Source organism: Camelina sativa, chromosome 14, assembly GCF_030686135.1.
Source record: "Camelina sativa cultivar CO46 ecotype springtype chromosome 14, ASM3068613v1".
Taxonomy (NCBI): Eukaryota; Viridiplantae; Streptophyta; class Magnoliopsida; order Brassicales; family Brassicaceae; genus Camelina; species Camelina sativa.
This window is the reverse complement of record NC_141893.1, coordinates 7,943,207-7,956,955: the sequence shown is the minus strand read 5'-3', so window position 1 is coordinate 7,956,955 and position 13,749 is coordinate 7,943,207. Positions and strand designations below refer to the sequence as shown.

Genomic DNA, 13,749 nt, shown 5'->3' with positions numbered 1-13,749 from the left:
TTTTTTTTTGTAACAGTTGAATCACATTTTCCAGACAATATAAAGTAAATTATTTGAAACAAATTCTTGACAAAAACCATAATCCGACTGAAGTTAATTTTATAAATAGCACTAAATGCTTGTTAATGTCTAAACTCACTCCAAAGGCACAGGCAAGTACTAATGCTCAAAAGACCAACGAACGACACACAATGAAAATAACACATTAGTTTCCCACGTTTCGGCTTCTCTCAGGCTCCACAGAAATCTGAAGCTGCTTTAAGGGCATTTTCTCTGAATGTAGGACGCTCCATGTTCCTCGTACCTACCATTTACACCAAGAAGCTTGAGTGTCAAGAGAGAAGCAAAATCTAGTTTCTTTGCGAGTCTCATCAGAGGAATAACAGAACAAAAAGACTTACTCAGAATTGGAGAACCACATCTGTTGAAATGAGCCTAGTGATGCCAATATACTCCCTCCTATCCATACACTGCACATACATAATAACATGTGTGTTCATCCAAGCAATAGTTGGGCTCTCATTAGAGGAAGAAATGAAGAGTATATATCCAAACCTGAATCTTCTTTCTGTTGTGTTACCACTTGCCAACACTTTAACTCGAGCCGAGTGGGGAGACTCCTGAAATGAAGATAAGAGGCCAATAAATGATTTTCGCCACATAAAAACTGGGAAATCTTAGAAAACAGGAAAAGAGTGAGGACACAATACTTCGACCAAGTCCTTCTCGAGACGTTCTTTTAACTGTTGCATTGATGATGTGCCACCAGCAAGCTGACATAATGCGAGAAGAAGGTTTGAAATATCAACCACTTCCAAAAAAACTAAAGGGATTGTTGATACAAAGTTTTACAAAATTCAACTAGGATTAAGAGTTGACTTCAATTGTTACTTACCAGTATGCTACTGTACAACTCTCTCCGGATATCTACATCACATTTGTTGATGCTCTCCATGACCTGTACAAGTTAATATAATGGACAGTGAAGTTACTCAAGTTAAGAGACAAAAGTTTCGCAGTGGCTAAAGATGATGCATATACCATGTGTGGTAGACCACGAACGGAAGGAATCATGTCTGCATACTTCTCCATTCCAGGAATCGTCTGCAAAGCCCAATAAACACGGAAAGTCACTTCACAAAAATATTTGACAAAATAATTCGGGTCTCAAAACAACGTCACGAGGAGAAACAAAATGTCTGTAGAATCTTCCGTCGAATTTATCGTCCTTAAATGGTGTACCTGAACTATGGACGGGTTGAACATCACATCAGGAACTTTGAACCTATCAGCACCAATCTCGAGCGTCCTGCAGTAGACATGGTTAATGAGATACTGAGAAAGACTAAAAAGTAAAATGGTTCAGTTTCCTCTTCAACAAAGCTAGCGTTTTCTTGATCTACTTAATTTCTCAATGATCACATTATATTCCATACAGGTTTCCAAAAGCAATGTTTGACTCTTCTAAACTTTTATGCCATTGGCTTTAACGACTTAGATCCAGCTTAAAAAAGGTTCACAATAGTGGTTTATTTGTCTAGGAAACTACCACAAATCTTATACATGGAAAAAAGAAGTAATATGACTATTTGAGGCACAAAAAAACCGCAATAGACATATAAACTGGAGCTTACTGGCCATCGGGAAGCTCGTATGATGTAGTTGGGATGTTTGAATAAGATTTGTCTGCAGACAAATGCATCAATCAGAAAAAATAAGGCTACATGATCAATGACATTGAAAGATAAGACGTATCTAACAGTCAACTCTCAAAGCACCCCAAACTTTGAAGAAAATCAAATTTATCAAAGAAGTGAACAACAAAAGAACATAAGATACCGTCATAGGGAGTATCAGGAACTCGACATATAGAATCTTTGATATCACCCACTATCATCCTCTGTTGAGAAAAAAATCATCAAGTTATGAAACAATAAAAAATTTGAAAGGAGGTGTCATTATTAATTACAGACCTGGCAGAAGAGTTTGTAGCTTTCTGTGGTGTCAGGAATATCTACATCTTCAACCTGCAAGGAATCGAAGAGAGGAAATAAGAGACTATTACATTCCAACGATCAGAAAAAATCTCTAAGCAATTTGCTACTGTCAACTATCCTAATTGAAATGAGACAAATCCTACAATTTCTGTCTCATTGCCCAGGATAAACATCACATCTTCTATGTCAAGAACGCAAAACCAATTTTCGAAAGCCTCAAATAGTATTCTCCAACTCAATCACTAAATAATACTCAAATAGTATTCACTGATTTACATATGCACCTGGAATTCCCCTGCTCGTATTTCCTTTCTCTTGAAAGAATATCTAGGTTTTATCTGCAGGAAAAAGGACCAGCAACTCAGGTAAACTGGCTCAAATGATAACGAACAGTGCAAAAATTGTTTAACTTACTTTGATTCCTTTACTCTCCAAACTTTTCAGTAGGCAGTCAGTGAGAAATTCCCCTCCAAGTGGAGATGATACAACAGCCTGCGAATAAAAGCATGGTCAACAATCAGTGGGTAAAAATCTACATCAATGCAGTATAGGTAAAATTGGTCAAAATTCACATGGATGAGAATTTATAGCAGCTACAGATGGCACTAAGGAAACGAGAGATGGGATAACATTCTCATGCAGTAGAAAATCCCAAACCAAAGAAACAGCATCAGAAAACCCAAAATTCCAACAAAATTGAGAAATATAATACCTTTTGAAGAACATAACCATCATGCACCGGTGAAATAGTAGTGGATCCTCCACCGCTGGAACACAATAAAGTCTCATCAGTTCTTCCAAAAATAATCACATAAAACACAAACAAGGTAGACTTCCACAGCATATAGGACAGAAGTGGAACATTAGTAGCTTCTACATACTAGAGAAACTTCTAATAATTGAAGTACAAAGAATCGTACCAGTCAACAACCAAAGAAGTAGCGCGCCCAGTAGCAAAAGACGTGAGAACCTAGCACCAAAAAAAAAGCCAAAGTCGTGTAGATAGTTATACATCTGATTACACAAAAGCTGGCTGGAGATCAACACTACAGTAATCGCCATGTAATAATCTATATCAAAAGAATGATAAACCAAGGTAGAAGGAAGATACAGGATTCTTAGCCATAAACAATGCAGGAACTTTGTATTTCTCAAACATTAGCTCTGCCGCCCTGTCAAGCATATGATTTGAGAAAATCAGCAACACACTCCAAGATAACGCAATTTAGAAAGAAATGATATTTCAAAGCAGTTAAATCGTACTTCTCTCTCTGCTGTTGGCTGTTTAGAGGAGGCTCAGCTAGCAGCATGGGATGCTCCTTGGGATCAATCATCAGACAACTCCTTAAAAAGAGAAACCTTTTTTTTAGAGATGATGAAATCAAACACCAATTTAAGACAAAGTATAATGCTTTACACAGATACCTGAAAGCATGTTCCCATATATTGTCCACCAAATCCCAATCAGACACAATGCCATCTTTAATGGGTGACAATACCTGGTGAGATAAAATGCAGTCTATAATTTTATAAACTTCAAACCTTAATCAACGAGAAAAGCTAACAGAGCTACACCTCCATATGGTCTCGGCGGTAACTCAAGGCTTGAGAACCTACATAGAGCTTGCGTTTTCCCTTTTCTTTTTCAGACTCGGTCTTTGAATCCTCGGAATTGGCCTTTGTAGAATCAACATCCATATCCATTGCTTCTACCCCATCTACTGCCCCAATAACCTTATGAACACATCCGTACAAACAAACAAAAAAAAGAAAACCCTAAGAGTCTGAAGAAACAAAGGGCATGAAGCTCATAGTGACATCAAATGCTAGCTAAAATCAAGACTTACGGAAGGGAAAACGGCTTTGGGAGCATCTTCTCCGGCGTAACCAGCCTTGCAAGTGTGCGAACCCAAGTCAACCACAATAGCTGACACTTCATCTGTGAAACCCATAAAATCAAATGTTAAACGAGAGCAACTCAAAAATGTCTCAAAAAGATGAACGACAAAGCAATTCTAGGGTTTAAAAGAGAAACCCACCTCCGCCGTACATGGCTGCAGCTAACGAGAAGGGTGGGGAGAGGTTCTCTCTTCTCTGACTGAGCTCGTCGTCGTCGGAGGGTTTAAACACGGGACGGGTTTCACAGTTAATCTCGGATCCAGTTGAGTCGGGTCGCTTTTTATTTTACTGAGTTCGACTTGTGGGGACCTCGTATCCTCCTCTCATTGCAATTGGGTTTAAATGATCCAATAAACCAAACCAACCACACATTTTCTAAACCGAACCAACTTTTTTAGATAAAACGCAATTTGACTTATTTATTGCCTATGCTTACTTAACATGTATTTCAGTAAAACAAAAATACTGTACTGAGAAGATTCCATATCTTTCGAGTTGCATAAGCTTTTATTAAAATCAAGAGCAATTATGATAAATGAATAATCTGGTTTTCTTCTAATATACAATTTGCTCAAAAAGGATTCAACAATATGTATGGAACGAAAGTGTATATTAATAATGAATCGACTCTGCAGTTGTTGTATGTAATGAATGTAAACAATGTCTTTTTTAGCTAAGTTGCTCCATAGATTTTTGAGTGTTGACAAAAGTTGCACTTTTGTTGATCCCCTCGAGCAAAAGAATCCTTATTGCTTCTATCCCGGTTTGAAATGTATAATCCAGCTGCAAAACCAGACACACACAATCAGGTCTTTATATTTCTGAAGTATTGAAATTATGTTGGCATTTATCTTTTTCTTCTTACCTCTCCCTGTTCTTGTCTACTGAACTGGCGAAGAACAAAGTTGGCTGTATCCATCTTCCCTGGAGGCCGTCCGATCCCTAAAACGAAGCACACACATCGGTTTCAATGAACATAACCAGAAAAATAGGGAATAAGTATGTTGAAGTGGAGAAAATGATAAATTTACCTATTCTTAGACGAGGAAAATCACGGCTACCTTTGAGGCGATCTATAATGCTTCTCATCCTGCAAGTAAAAGACCATAACAATTTCATCATGTTTTCATGAAAAGTACTTCTATGATTTGATTATGAAAACATTTACAGCTATCCCTCCACAAAATCTTAGTTCCACACCACATTGCTTTGTTAAGTCAAAACTAGAAAGAATACTTAAAACACTAGTGAAAGCATTCTTAAACAGGTAAGATAAAGCATGGAAAAACATGTGTACCCATTGTGCCCTCCGTGACCACCTTTTGGCAATAAACGTAGTTTACCAAAGGGCAAATCTAAATCATCGTATATCTGAAGAATACACAGAAAGTTCTTTAAGGCGGCATACCACAAGAATTTGGAGAGTGAGAGAGAGAGATAAGAGTTTAGTAGTATACCACAAGGACTTGCTTTAGCGGGATCTTGTAAAAGGAAACAATTTGTCCAACCTTCAAAACCAATCCAGCAATCATAAACAGAAAGTATCAAAATTACAAGTCTTCTTCATAGGTAGGGAAATTTGTTGACAAAAATAAACCAAAGTTGTTTTCCGATGAGCTCACTTACAGACTCACCACTTAGGTTCATGAAAGTTTGAGGTTTAGCTAGCATAATTGGTATATTACCAATAACACCTATGATAGAAAAAGGTTAAAACAATTCAGAGACAAGAAGGCTTTATAAATCAATTACTCTGTATCTAATAAAACTAAACCAGGCAGCTTTACAGACTAGTTATGTACATCAAATAAGATTATGAAACAGGCTGAATTCTCCAAAAACAGTTACCCAATGTCATCAAACACTAGTGACGTATAAAATTGAAATGAAAGTTTCACACTTTTGAGACAAAAAAAACCATTAAAAAGATGAAAAATTTACAATGGAGAAGATAAGAGAATGAATAGCGAACCTTTCCCAAACAAGGCCTTGAAGTTAACGGTGTTCATAGATATCCCTTCAGCATCAGCCAAAGCATCAACCATCTCAAAACCAACCTGCAATTCATGATCACGATATGAGACACGAAAAGGAAAACGCAAAGTGAGAAAGCAAGAGAAGAGGAGCAAGAGATACGTTATGGCGAGTGCCCTGGTACTTCTTCCCGGGATTACCCAAACCCACAACGAGCCATGGCAGCTGTGGTGGCGGAGGCTTTGGCTTCGAAGAAGGTAAAGCTTGAAGCAACTCTGATTCCGGTTGGGAGGACAATGACTGTGAAGATGATAACAAAGACTGGGACATCAAGCCTCCAACACCTCTTATTCCTCTCGCTAGCTTCCGACAAGGAGCTGTTCTCGAGTAAGGTAATGCCGGAGACAAAAACGTCGCCGGCGATCGAAAGAATTGTGCGCAACAGCCGTAAGGGTAGCTGAGATTTGCGATTCTAGCGGGAAAAGCTGCAGCTTTCATCTTTCCTTCTGGGATTTAGGGTTTATAGTTTATCCCCAAATTGGATTCTGTCGGTGTCGTCGACCAAACAAAAAAATTAAAGAAGCGAAAAGCTAAGTGAAGGGACTAGAATTTAAAAGACCCCAAAGTTAAGGGACCCAAAACAAAAACATAACAAGAAAAAATAAAATCGCCGTTGCCGGGGATCGAACCCGGGTCACCCGCGTGACAGGCGGGAATACTTACCACTATACTACAACGACATCGTTGTCAATTAATAACAATTCAACGTTAAGTTATTTAATTAACAAAATACAAAGGTTACACAGTCCGATGGTTTCGTCGTCTTCACTCAGTAACAGCTTCGTTGAAATTAGCTTTCACACTCAGCTCATCGTACGCATTCACGAGATTGTCAAGCCTCGCGACGAATTCGATCAGTAGCGAAGCGAACGTAGCTAGAGACAAATTACTCGCGCTCTCGTACATCATCGACGCCTCTTCCATTGGTGGCTGTAACATACTTCCCTGCATTATAGAGATCCGGCTAGGCCACGACGCCTGTGTTTGTATCACCGTCCTTGATTGCTGGTGAGGATACATCGTCGCCGAATTCAAGTTCTTAGCTGTAGTAACAGCATCCCAATTCGGAGGTGGACGAAGCGTGGCTTCACTCTGGGATTTATGAGCCAAGATCCGGGTTAGATCCCCGTCGAGATTCGAGATTTTGTGTTCGTCACTCGAACCTTCTCTATCCCGATTCCCGATTTCCCAGTTCTTGGCGTTCACGAGAAGGTACGATTTCTTGTCGATTTTGTTCTGTAGTTCTTCGGCTGCTAGGTGAACCTCGTGGAGTATGTCTATTATTGGGTTTAGTTTCTCCATCTTTTTTAGTTTTTCCCCAATGTATCTGAGTACTTTTGCTCCTTCTATGCCTACTCTTTGAAGCTCATTGCGAAACTCTTGTCTTCTATCCTCTGCAGCCTGTGTAATTACAATACATCATACATACTCTTTTTTGAGAAATTTGAATATTGGAAGAAGCTAGTAGTGTACCTGAATCTCTGAGAGAATGCAGCCATGTAATGCCATGACCATGAAAGCACAATGCCTCAATGCACCACCTACTTTCACATACATTGCCCATGGATATCTAAAGGATTTGTATGGACCGTGTGGTGGCTCCCATGATGCAAAACCCATCTTCACAATCACACCAACAACAAGAACAACAAAAAGATGTGAGAATCTGAAGTAAGTTGGTCTAATTAATAGATTTGATACTGTTCCTTAAGTGTTGGATGAGTGAAATGAATCCTACCAGAGTGTCTTCTTGGCTTGTAGATTGAACAGCTGATCTGTAACCACTGTACACTGGGTCTTCTGTGACAGCTGCATAGACTAGAATCCTAGATGGGATCGTATCATATGCTACGCAATCAAGATATGCGTTTATGCAACCTGCACAAAGAAGCATTTTCTATGGATTGGATTTGACAGGAAACAGACTAAGGCTTTCCAACCGGAAACTCAAATTCAGGGAGAGTGTTTATATAATAAACCTTCCAAAGAAGTCGCTACATTCACAAAGTTCTTAGCAACCAAGTTATGGAGATCTTCTCCAGCCCATATGGGATAGATGCAAGTATTCACAACGAGGCCAATACAGGCACCAAGAGCTATCAGAAGGAACCTTGAAACAGCAGTATCCATGAATTCCCCTGTTTTGTATCCTGACACTATTACATAGCAATAGGTCAGCAAGAACACCCGGAATCCGTACTCATATGCCTTCAACGTTGGATACAGCTTTGCATAAGTCGCAAAAAAGGCTGATACAAGAGCAGGCACACAGTGTTGTCAGAAATCAGAATGGGATTCAAGGTGGAAGCTTTAATTTAAACCACACATGATCTTATTTTATATATATACCTACTACAAAGATGCTGGAAGCATTAAAAACCTCTGCCCAATTTCCTGTCTTCTCAGATATCCAAGCCATGCCAAGCGCCAATCCTCCTGCAGATAATGTTCCTAGTCCCCGGTTGCATCCTTTGCTAAAGGTGGCTCCTACACAAAGAAGAGAAGATCACGTCAGAATATTAGATTATTTAGAATATTCAAGTTTGATGTGTTAAGTGGTCTGTTGCATTTACCTATACTGAACTCGAAGATAACAACTACTGTGAGAATTGCCCAGAGATAGTGGCTGCTGAGCTCCAATCCTGGGATCTTAAAGAATATGAGGATAGAGGTAAGTGTCAGAGCCAAACCCATCTTCGCCGAGAATATGATCTTCCTCGGGTCAGATGTTCCCATCGTCCATGCTGTAACAAAAACATCCTGTGATTTCTTCACAAGCGCAGTGATCTTGTCGGAGAAGTACCTGCAAACATCACCCATAACATTTCAAGACTAACCATTTGAGATTGTTGTTAGACGATTGAGACTGGATTATAAGAGGCATCAGATACGATAAAAGGGCTTCAAAAAGTTCGGTCAACAGAAGGTTCTGGAGAGCAGGAGAGATTGTATGTAATGTATAACCTGTATGAGCAGCAACGAACAGAAGTACTGTCTTCGTTGGGGATCCCGTCTTCGTTGACATAGGAATAGCCTCTGGTATGTTGTGGGATAAGCCTATCTTTTATGCTTTGTCTAAACGAACCATCGAACATACTACCTCGCCTGAAAGATCCATCGAACATGCTACCCCGCCTGAAAGATTCCAGCTTTGGTGCCGCCATTTCCGGTTCTTAATTCTGATGATCCCAGAAGTTTGAGAGATGGGAAGACTAGGGGAAGATTTTATTTCCTGTGCATTGTGGTTTATGATTTCTATCAAAAGCACGATGGTGTCATGAATCATGAATTGATATAACCCAGATTCCAAAAATTGTAAAAAATTCCGGATTTTGTAAAGAAATGGTATGCATATCTTGTATGATTGCTATGCACGTCTTAGAACACGTTTTCGTGTCTAAATACAGATTGTTTAATGCACACATTCTCAATAATATTTCTTATAATAAAGAAATATTAACGGTCAAATAAATATAACAGTAATACTAGATTCATTCTTTTGTAGCAAAAAGACACAACATGAAGAATTTCAAGTGTTGCACAGAAGAACACACATTATGCATGAATACATGAATTTGTCCTTTTTCTCCATTTCATAGTAAATTTCAGTTGCATAACAATTCCATTGAATCCCACCTTAAATACACATCTTACATAAACCCTAACTCTGTCCACTGTTACAAAGAAAGAAGAAACTTATTCTCGAAAGACAATACATATAGATGGCATCTTCAAGTCTCTTTATCACTACTGTCTTAATCTCCTTGGCTCCAATCTTGCTCCAACCAGGTCTTGCCCAAGGTCCGAGTCCTCCAGCTTCCTGTGCTTCTTTGTTGCTAGCCTTAGCTCCATGTGGTCCATTCGTGCAGGGATTTGTGCAGCTCCCAGCTCAGCCATGCTGTAACAGCCTGAACCAGATCTACAGCCAACAACCGACCTGTCTCTGTCTCTTCCTCAACAACAATTCTACTTTATCCTCTGCTTTTCCGATCAATCAAACCCTAGCTCTCCAATTGCCTCAGCTTTGTAGCATTTCAGCCAACTCATATGTTTGCTCCTCAGGTATGTAAATCCTTCTTACACACGCAACAAAAAAAAAAACAAGAACTCGATTTTGAGATTGATCGGTTTGGTGAAACTGACAAGACCACTTTTCTTGTTGTAAGGGGGTTCCTCTTTTGCTCCACCATCTACCAACTCAACCGGTTCTCAAATCTCTCTGGGTGCAAAGAACCACTCGGCTGCTGCAGGTAAGCCAATCATTCAATTTCAGGCATAAGCTAAACTGAATTAATTCGTACGGACTGGGCTGTTGACGTACTTGATTACTCTTTGTCAGCGACTCCAGTGGCTCAAGTGGCACCAAAACCCCCAACCAGCATGATCGGTTTGGGTTATGGTCTGAAATCCTCTTGTCCGAAGTCTAAGATTCAGCTGACTATCTTTGTGATGGTAGCGAGTCTAACTGGAACACTCTTCCTTGTCTGACTCCATAGGCCTATTTACTATAATTTCCGTCTAGTTTTATATTTTCCTCTCTGTTGCTATCTCTAGAACTCAGAACATCTACACTTTTCCATAGATTTATGAATGAATGAATCGAACAGTCTCATTTTTTCTTCCTTAGATTTGTAACTGTTTGGTTATATTACCACAGGTACTTATTTAAGCAAGAGTGCAAGACCTTGTAAAAAACAACAATTTATCCAACCTTGAAAGAATCTTAGCAGCTTAAAATAAAAAGTATCAACTCCAAGTAATTTTCCTCATCAAACATTAAAGAAATATAAACTTGAAATTACATATTCATACTTTGGGAATGACAATTCTAAAGAGAAAAAGAGACTGAAACAAAAAGAGCACACTTTGTCAAAGTTAAGTGTTCATGGATGGGAATCAATTTAGCATCAGCGAAAGTGACCACAATCTTAAAACCAACTTTGGTGAAAAAGGGAATACTGAACATCCGAAAAATTAAGGAGCTAGAATTAAAAAAAATCTCAAAGCAAATGGAACGCCAATGATAAAAAAAAGTTATGAGTTCAGGTACTCGCTACAAAAGTTATACTGAAATCAAAGATAAAGATGCAGAGCAGAGGAGTCCAGAATTCAGCTGCCACGTTTGAAATTGATCTAGGTCCGACCAGTACCACCAAAGCCATCCCTTGAAGAGCAACCTCCTCTCACATATTTCCTCCAGACCTGTTTTTGTCAGTCTTACCTTTCTTCAAATCTGACGCCCACTGGACAAGACCAAAAGGATCTTGTTCATCTTCCTTCTCGAACTCAACAGGCCTGCCTCTCTTTCCCGCACTCTCGGAAACCAGACCACTGAAAGCTTTGTCAGGTTTGAACTTCTCAGTGCTCTTGAGCTTATCAAGCTTCTCGTCTGCATTTCCATACATTTCATCATCCATATTCTTCCTTGGCCTCTATAGCGTTGAAAGAGTAGCTTGTGCAGTAAACAAGCCTTCACCATATACATTGTACTGGTCATCAGTAGCAAAACCAGAGTTCATTCCTTTCTCCTGGTTAAACAATCGTTGATCATACATAACTTCACCACCTATTCCTCCAGTATTTGCCATTCCAAGAGCAACCTTCTCACTGACATCACGGTCTCGGTCCCTTGTGATCTTGCTCTTGGAATGTCAGTGAGAAGGTTGCTCTTGGCAGAGCAATAAACGTCGATCCCAAGTTTTTCTTCTTTTATAGGCTTTATAGCAAAAAAAAAAAGAAAAAGGAAAAGAAGATTAATGGAGTATATTACAAAAAGGAAAACTTCTATTAAAAAAAATGGAAAATAATGATATGTTAAATATCATAAATCTTTAATAATTACACTGTTACGAAAAATCCGTTCGATTTTATATTTTTGTACCAATACAATAATATGAGAAAACTAGAAGCCTCTTTCTTTATTCCGCAGCCAGCGCTAAACCTAATTCCGCCGTCCGAACGGAACCAATGTCTTCCCCGACCAACGCGGCTCAGACTGGCGTCTTCTGGGACTTGGATGATTGCCCAATCCCTGATCACCTGACTCCTGCTTCTGTGTGTGCTAATATCAGATCATCTCTCAAGAACGCCGGTTATGTTGGTGATGTTTCAATGGTTGCTTATTCTACCAAGCAGACGGCAGTTGACTTTGAATCCACCGAGATCAACCTAGTGCAACCAGGAGGGTCTAATGAAAAATATCGTAGGATCTATAATGACGTTTTTACGTGGGCAATGGATCATCTTTATGCACCATCAAATTTGATGATAATCTCAAAAGACGTTGTCGAAGACTATGACTACGCCGAGGTTCTTATGGTCATAAAAAAGCAACACAATAATGTTATCCTGGCACTTCCTTGTGACCCATCTGACTTGCTACGTAGCACTGCAAGTTTATTGTGGCTCTGGGCTGACCTATCAACTGGTGGGTGCCCTTCTCCAACTTCTTCTTCTTCTCCTTGTAGCAGTAGCGGAAGGTCTGTACGTCCTCCTCAGAAGAAGAAGCAGATGAAGAAAAAGAAGCAGATGAAGAAGAAGCAGATGAAGGGTGGGTTAAAACCCTGTCAGAAGATCAGCTCTACTAAAAAGTTTATTAATTTTTTGAACGTGTACCATGTTAATGCTAAAAAGTTTTGAGAGGCTAATCAATGCTGGAAACGGTCACGCTTTAAGTTTATGTTAATCTCTTTTCTTATATCGTTTGAACGCTTTAATTTTATGTTAATCTCTTTTCTTATATTGTTTGAACGTGTACCATGTTAAAAAAAAAAAAATAAAAAAAAAAAAAGACAAACCTTAGGACAACCTCAATAAAGGTATATATTTTTGGGGCTCTTATAATTTAGAATTAATATAAAATGTACTTTTAGTTGATTAAAAACTTTGGGAAGCATAATTAAAATTATTCCCTGGTAGGTTCTTATTTTGAGTCTCTTAAATTGTTTTTTTTTTTTTTAAATTAAAGAAATTAAAGTAGAATATGACAATTTTTGCATATTAAGATATATGTTTATAAAATTATTGCATTTCATAAAGTTTTAAACATTGAAAACATTAAAACACAATAAATAGAAGTACCATTGTTAACAGATTGTTAACACTTGATGCTATTTGTTAATATCTACATTGCAAAACACCATAACACAAGCGATAACGAATCAAGGACAGTACCGTACCTAGGGGCGGATACGGAGCATAGAGGGGTTAGGCACGTTCCCGACACTGATTTTTTTCAAAAAAAAATTTTTTTATATAATTTTAATATATTAATTTTGACTTAACTAGATAGAAAAGTTGTTCCACCGTATGTATTGAAACAAAAGATCTCCAAACCAATTCCATAATTAATGTTTCAGCCCAAAATAATTAAACAGAAAAAAGCCCATAATACTTTTTTAGTCGTGCAATGATAGATTAGTCCTAGTTTCTTTTTTAACAACGATAGGCATTGACCTAGTTTCTTTCTATCGACAACTAAATTGTTTCTCTGCTGTTTTTTTACTTTTCCTTAGTTCTCAAGCTATCAAACATGTCCACCGTAAGTACTTTCTTATTAATTTATATTAAAATTACAGTAGAAGAAACTAAATTTTGTTCAGTTTTAGATGAAATCTTGTTCGTTCGTTATTTATATCTTTGTAAGGCATGTGTGTTGTCTTTTATATGATAATTCATTGATATACCAATTTTGTAATCTAAACTTCGTTTTTAATATGTTAATAATTTAATATAATTGTGTTTTTGTTAGGTTCCAATTCATAGTTATTTCAAAAGAAAGTTTGAAGCAACGTCTGAAAAAACTCATGTAGATTTGCCT

General features: G+C 38.3%; 5 protein-coding genes, 1 long non-coding RNA gene, 1 other non-coding gene and 1 pseudogene across 10 annotated transcripts; 3 read left to right on the top strand and 5 right to left on the bottom strand.

The window, feature by feature from the left end:
- Positions 1-79: 79 nt before the first annotated feature.
- Positions 80-4,310, bottom strand: LOC104740538 (actin-related protein 4). Its single transcript, XM_010461160.3, has 20 exons — positions 4,037-4,310; positions 3,845-3,936; positions 3,573-3,731; positions 3,423-3,496; positions 3,261-3,341; positions 3,109-3,169; positions 2,918-2,967; positions 2,710-2,764; positions 2,412-2,489; positions 2,282-2,335; positions 1,974-2,027; positions 1,840-1,900; positions 1,635-1,686; positions 1,243-1,309; positions 1,042-1,104; positions 896-958; positions 711-773; positions 556-620; positions 402-470; positions 80-304 (listed from the first exon to the last, which is right to left on the bottom strand). The coding sequence occupies exons 1-20, from the start codon at positions 4,047-4,049 to the stop codon at positions 259-261; spliced, it is 1,320 nt and encodes a 439-aa protein (XP_010459462.1). The 5' UTR covers positions 4,050-4,310; the 3' UTR covers positions 80-258.
- Positions 4,311-4,401: 91 nt separating this feature from the next.
- LOC104740537 (peptidyl-tRNA hydrolase, chloroplastic) lies at positions 4,402-6,493 on the bottom strand. Of its 4 annotated transcripts, none has more exons than XR_015580473.1 (8): positions 6,033-6,464; positions 5,869-5,953; positions 5,531-5,590; positions 5,354-5,404; positions 5,194-5,267; positions 4,928-4,986; positions 4,762-4,838; positions 4,402-4,679 (listed from the first exon to the last, which is right to left on the bottom strand). XR_015580473.1 is itself a non-coding variant. In XM_010461159.3 (8 exons), the coding sequence occupies exons 1-8, from the start codon at positions 6,366-6,368 to the stop codon at positions 4,566-4,568; spliced, it is 864 nt and encodes a 287-aa protein (XP_010459461.1). In that variant the 5' UTR covers positions 6,369-6,493; the 3' UTR covers positions 4,402-4,565. The 4 variants fall into 4 exon arrangements, 1 of the variants encoding a protein (XP_010459461.1); XM_010461159.3 differs by having other exon boundaries at positions 5,523-5,590; positions 6,033-6,493; XR_015580472.1 differs by lacking the exon at positions 5,194-5,267 and having other exon boundaries at positions 5,523-5,590.
- LOC104740536 (putative aluminum-activated malate transporter 3) lies at positions 6,462-9,094 on the bottom strand. Its single transcript, XM_087485538.1, has 7 exons — positions 8,895-9,094; positions 8,504-8,733; positions 8,280-8,417; positions 7,910-8,179; positions 7,669-7,808; positions 7,404-7,550; positions 6,462-7,331 (listed from the first exon to the last, which is right to left on the bottom strand). Exons 1-7 carry the CDS (start codon positions 9,092-9,094, stop codon positions 6,696-6,698), a joined length of 1,761 nt encoding a protein of 586 aa, XP_087341664.1. The 3' UTR covers positions 6,462-6,695.
- Positions 6,539-6,610, bottom strand: TRNAD-GUC (transfer RNA aspartic acid (anticodon GUC)). The gene has a single exon. It is a non-coding gene; the product is annotated as a tRNA-Asp (tRNA).
- On the top strand, positions 8,091-9,402 carry LOC147927939 (uncharacterized). Its single transcript, XR_015580475.1, has 2 exons — positions 8,091-8,231; positions 8,337-9,402. It is a non-coding gene; the product is annotated as an uncharacterized LOC147927939 (long non-coding RNA).
- Positions 9,403-9,572: 170 nt separating this feature from the next.
- On the top strand, positions 9,573-10,550 carry LOC104743380 (non-specific lipid transfer protein GPI-anchored 10-like). The gene is made up of 3 exons (XM_087485540.1): positions 9,573-9,992; positions 10,097-10,180; positions 10,270-10,550. The coding sequence occupies exons 1-3, from the start codon at positions 9,653-9,655 to the stop codon at positions 10,416-10,418; spliced, it is 573 nt and encodes a 190-aa protein (XP_087341666.1). The 5' UTR covers positions 9,573-9,652; the 3' UTR covers positions 10,419-10,550.
- Positions 10,551-11,113: 563 nt separating this feature from the next.
- Positions 11,114-11,518, bottom strand: LOC104743379 (SNW/SKI-interacting protein pseudogene; annotated as a pseudogene).
- Positions 11,519-11,736: 218 nt separating this feature from the next.
- On the top strand, positions 11,737-13,741 carry LOC147927938 (uncharacterized). Its single transcript, XM_087485945.1, has 3 exons — positions 11,737-11,743; positions 11,860-12,409; positions 13,681-13,741. The coding sequence occupies exons 1-3, from the start codon at positions 11,737-11,739 to the stop codon at positions 13,739-13,741; spliced, it is 618 nt and encodes a 205-aa protein (XP_087342071.1).
- Positions 13,742-13,749: the final 8 nt, after the last annotated feature.

What these genes read in the sequence shown, in the direction of transcription:
- LOC104740537 (XM_010461159.3), bottom strand. Translation starts at nt 6,368, where the DNA reads ATGAAAGCTGCAGCTTTTCCCGCTAGAATCGCAAATCTCAGCTACCCT. An exon ending in CAAGGCCTTGTTTGGGAAAG is followed by an intron (nt 5,591 to 5,868) that starts GTTCGCTATTCA and finishes TTTCTATCATAG; the next exon opens with GTGTTATTGGTAATATACCA. An exon ending in GGTCACGGAGGGCACAATGG is followed by an intron (nt 4,987 to 5,193) that starts GTACACATGTTT and finishes TTTTACTTGCAG; the next exon opens with GATGAGAAGCATTATAGATC.
- LOC104740536 (XM_087485538.1), bottom strand. Translation starts at nt 9,094, where the DNA reads ATGGCGGCACCAAAGCTGGAATCTTTCAGGCGGGGTAGCATGTTCGAT. An exon ending in GTTCGTTGCTGCTCATACAG is followed by an intron (nt 8,734 to 8,894) that starts GTTATACATTAC and finishes TGATGTTTGCAG; the next exon opens with GTACTTCTCCGACAAGATCA. An exon ending in CAAGCCAAGAAGACACTCTG is followed by an intron (nt 7,551 to 7,668) that starts GTAGGATTCATT and finishes GTGATTGTGAAG; the next exon opens with ATGGGTTTTGCATCATGGGA.
- LOC104743380 (XM_087485540.1), top strand. Translation starts at nt 9,653, where the DNA reads ATGGCATCTTCAAGTCTCTTTATCACTACTGTCTTAATCTCCTTGGCT. An exon ending in CTCATATGTTTGCTCCTCAG is followed by an intron (nt 9,993 to 10,096) that starts GTATGTAAATCC and finishes TCTTGTTGTAAG; the next exon opens with GGGGTTCCTCTTTTGCTCCA. An exon ending in GAACCACTCGGCTGCTGCAG is followed by an intron (nt 10,181 to 10,269) that starts GTAAGCCAATCA and finishes ACTCTTTGTCAG; the next exon opens with CGACTCCAGTGGCTCAAGTG.
- LOC104740538 (XM_010461160.3), bottom strand. An exon ending in TGTTTATGGCTAAGAATCCT is followed by an intron (nt 2,968 to 3,108) that starts GTATCTTCCTTC and finishes TTTTGGTGCTAG; the next exon opens with GTTCTCACGTCTTTTGCTAC. An exon ending in GCTACAAACTCTTCTGCCAG is followed by an intron (nt 1,901 to 1,973) that starts GTCTGTAATTAA and finishes TTTTCTCAACAG; the next exon opens with AGGATGATAGTGGGTGATAT.
- LOC147927938 (XM_087485945.1), top strand. An exon ending in CCTTGTAGCAGTAGCGGAAG is followed by an intron (nt 12,410 to 13,680) that starts GTCTGTACGTCC and finishes TGTTTTTGTTAG; the next exon opens with GTTCCAATTCATAGTTATTT.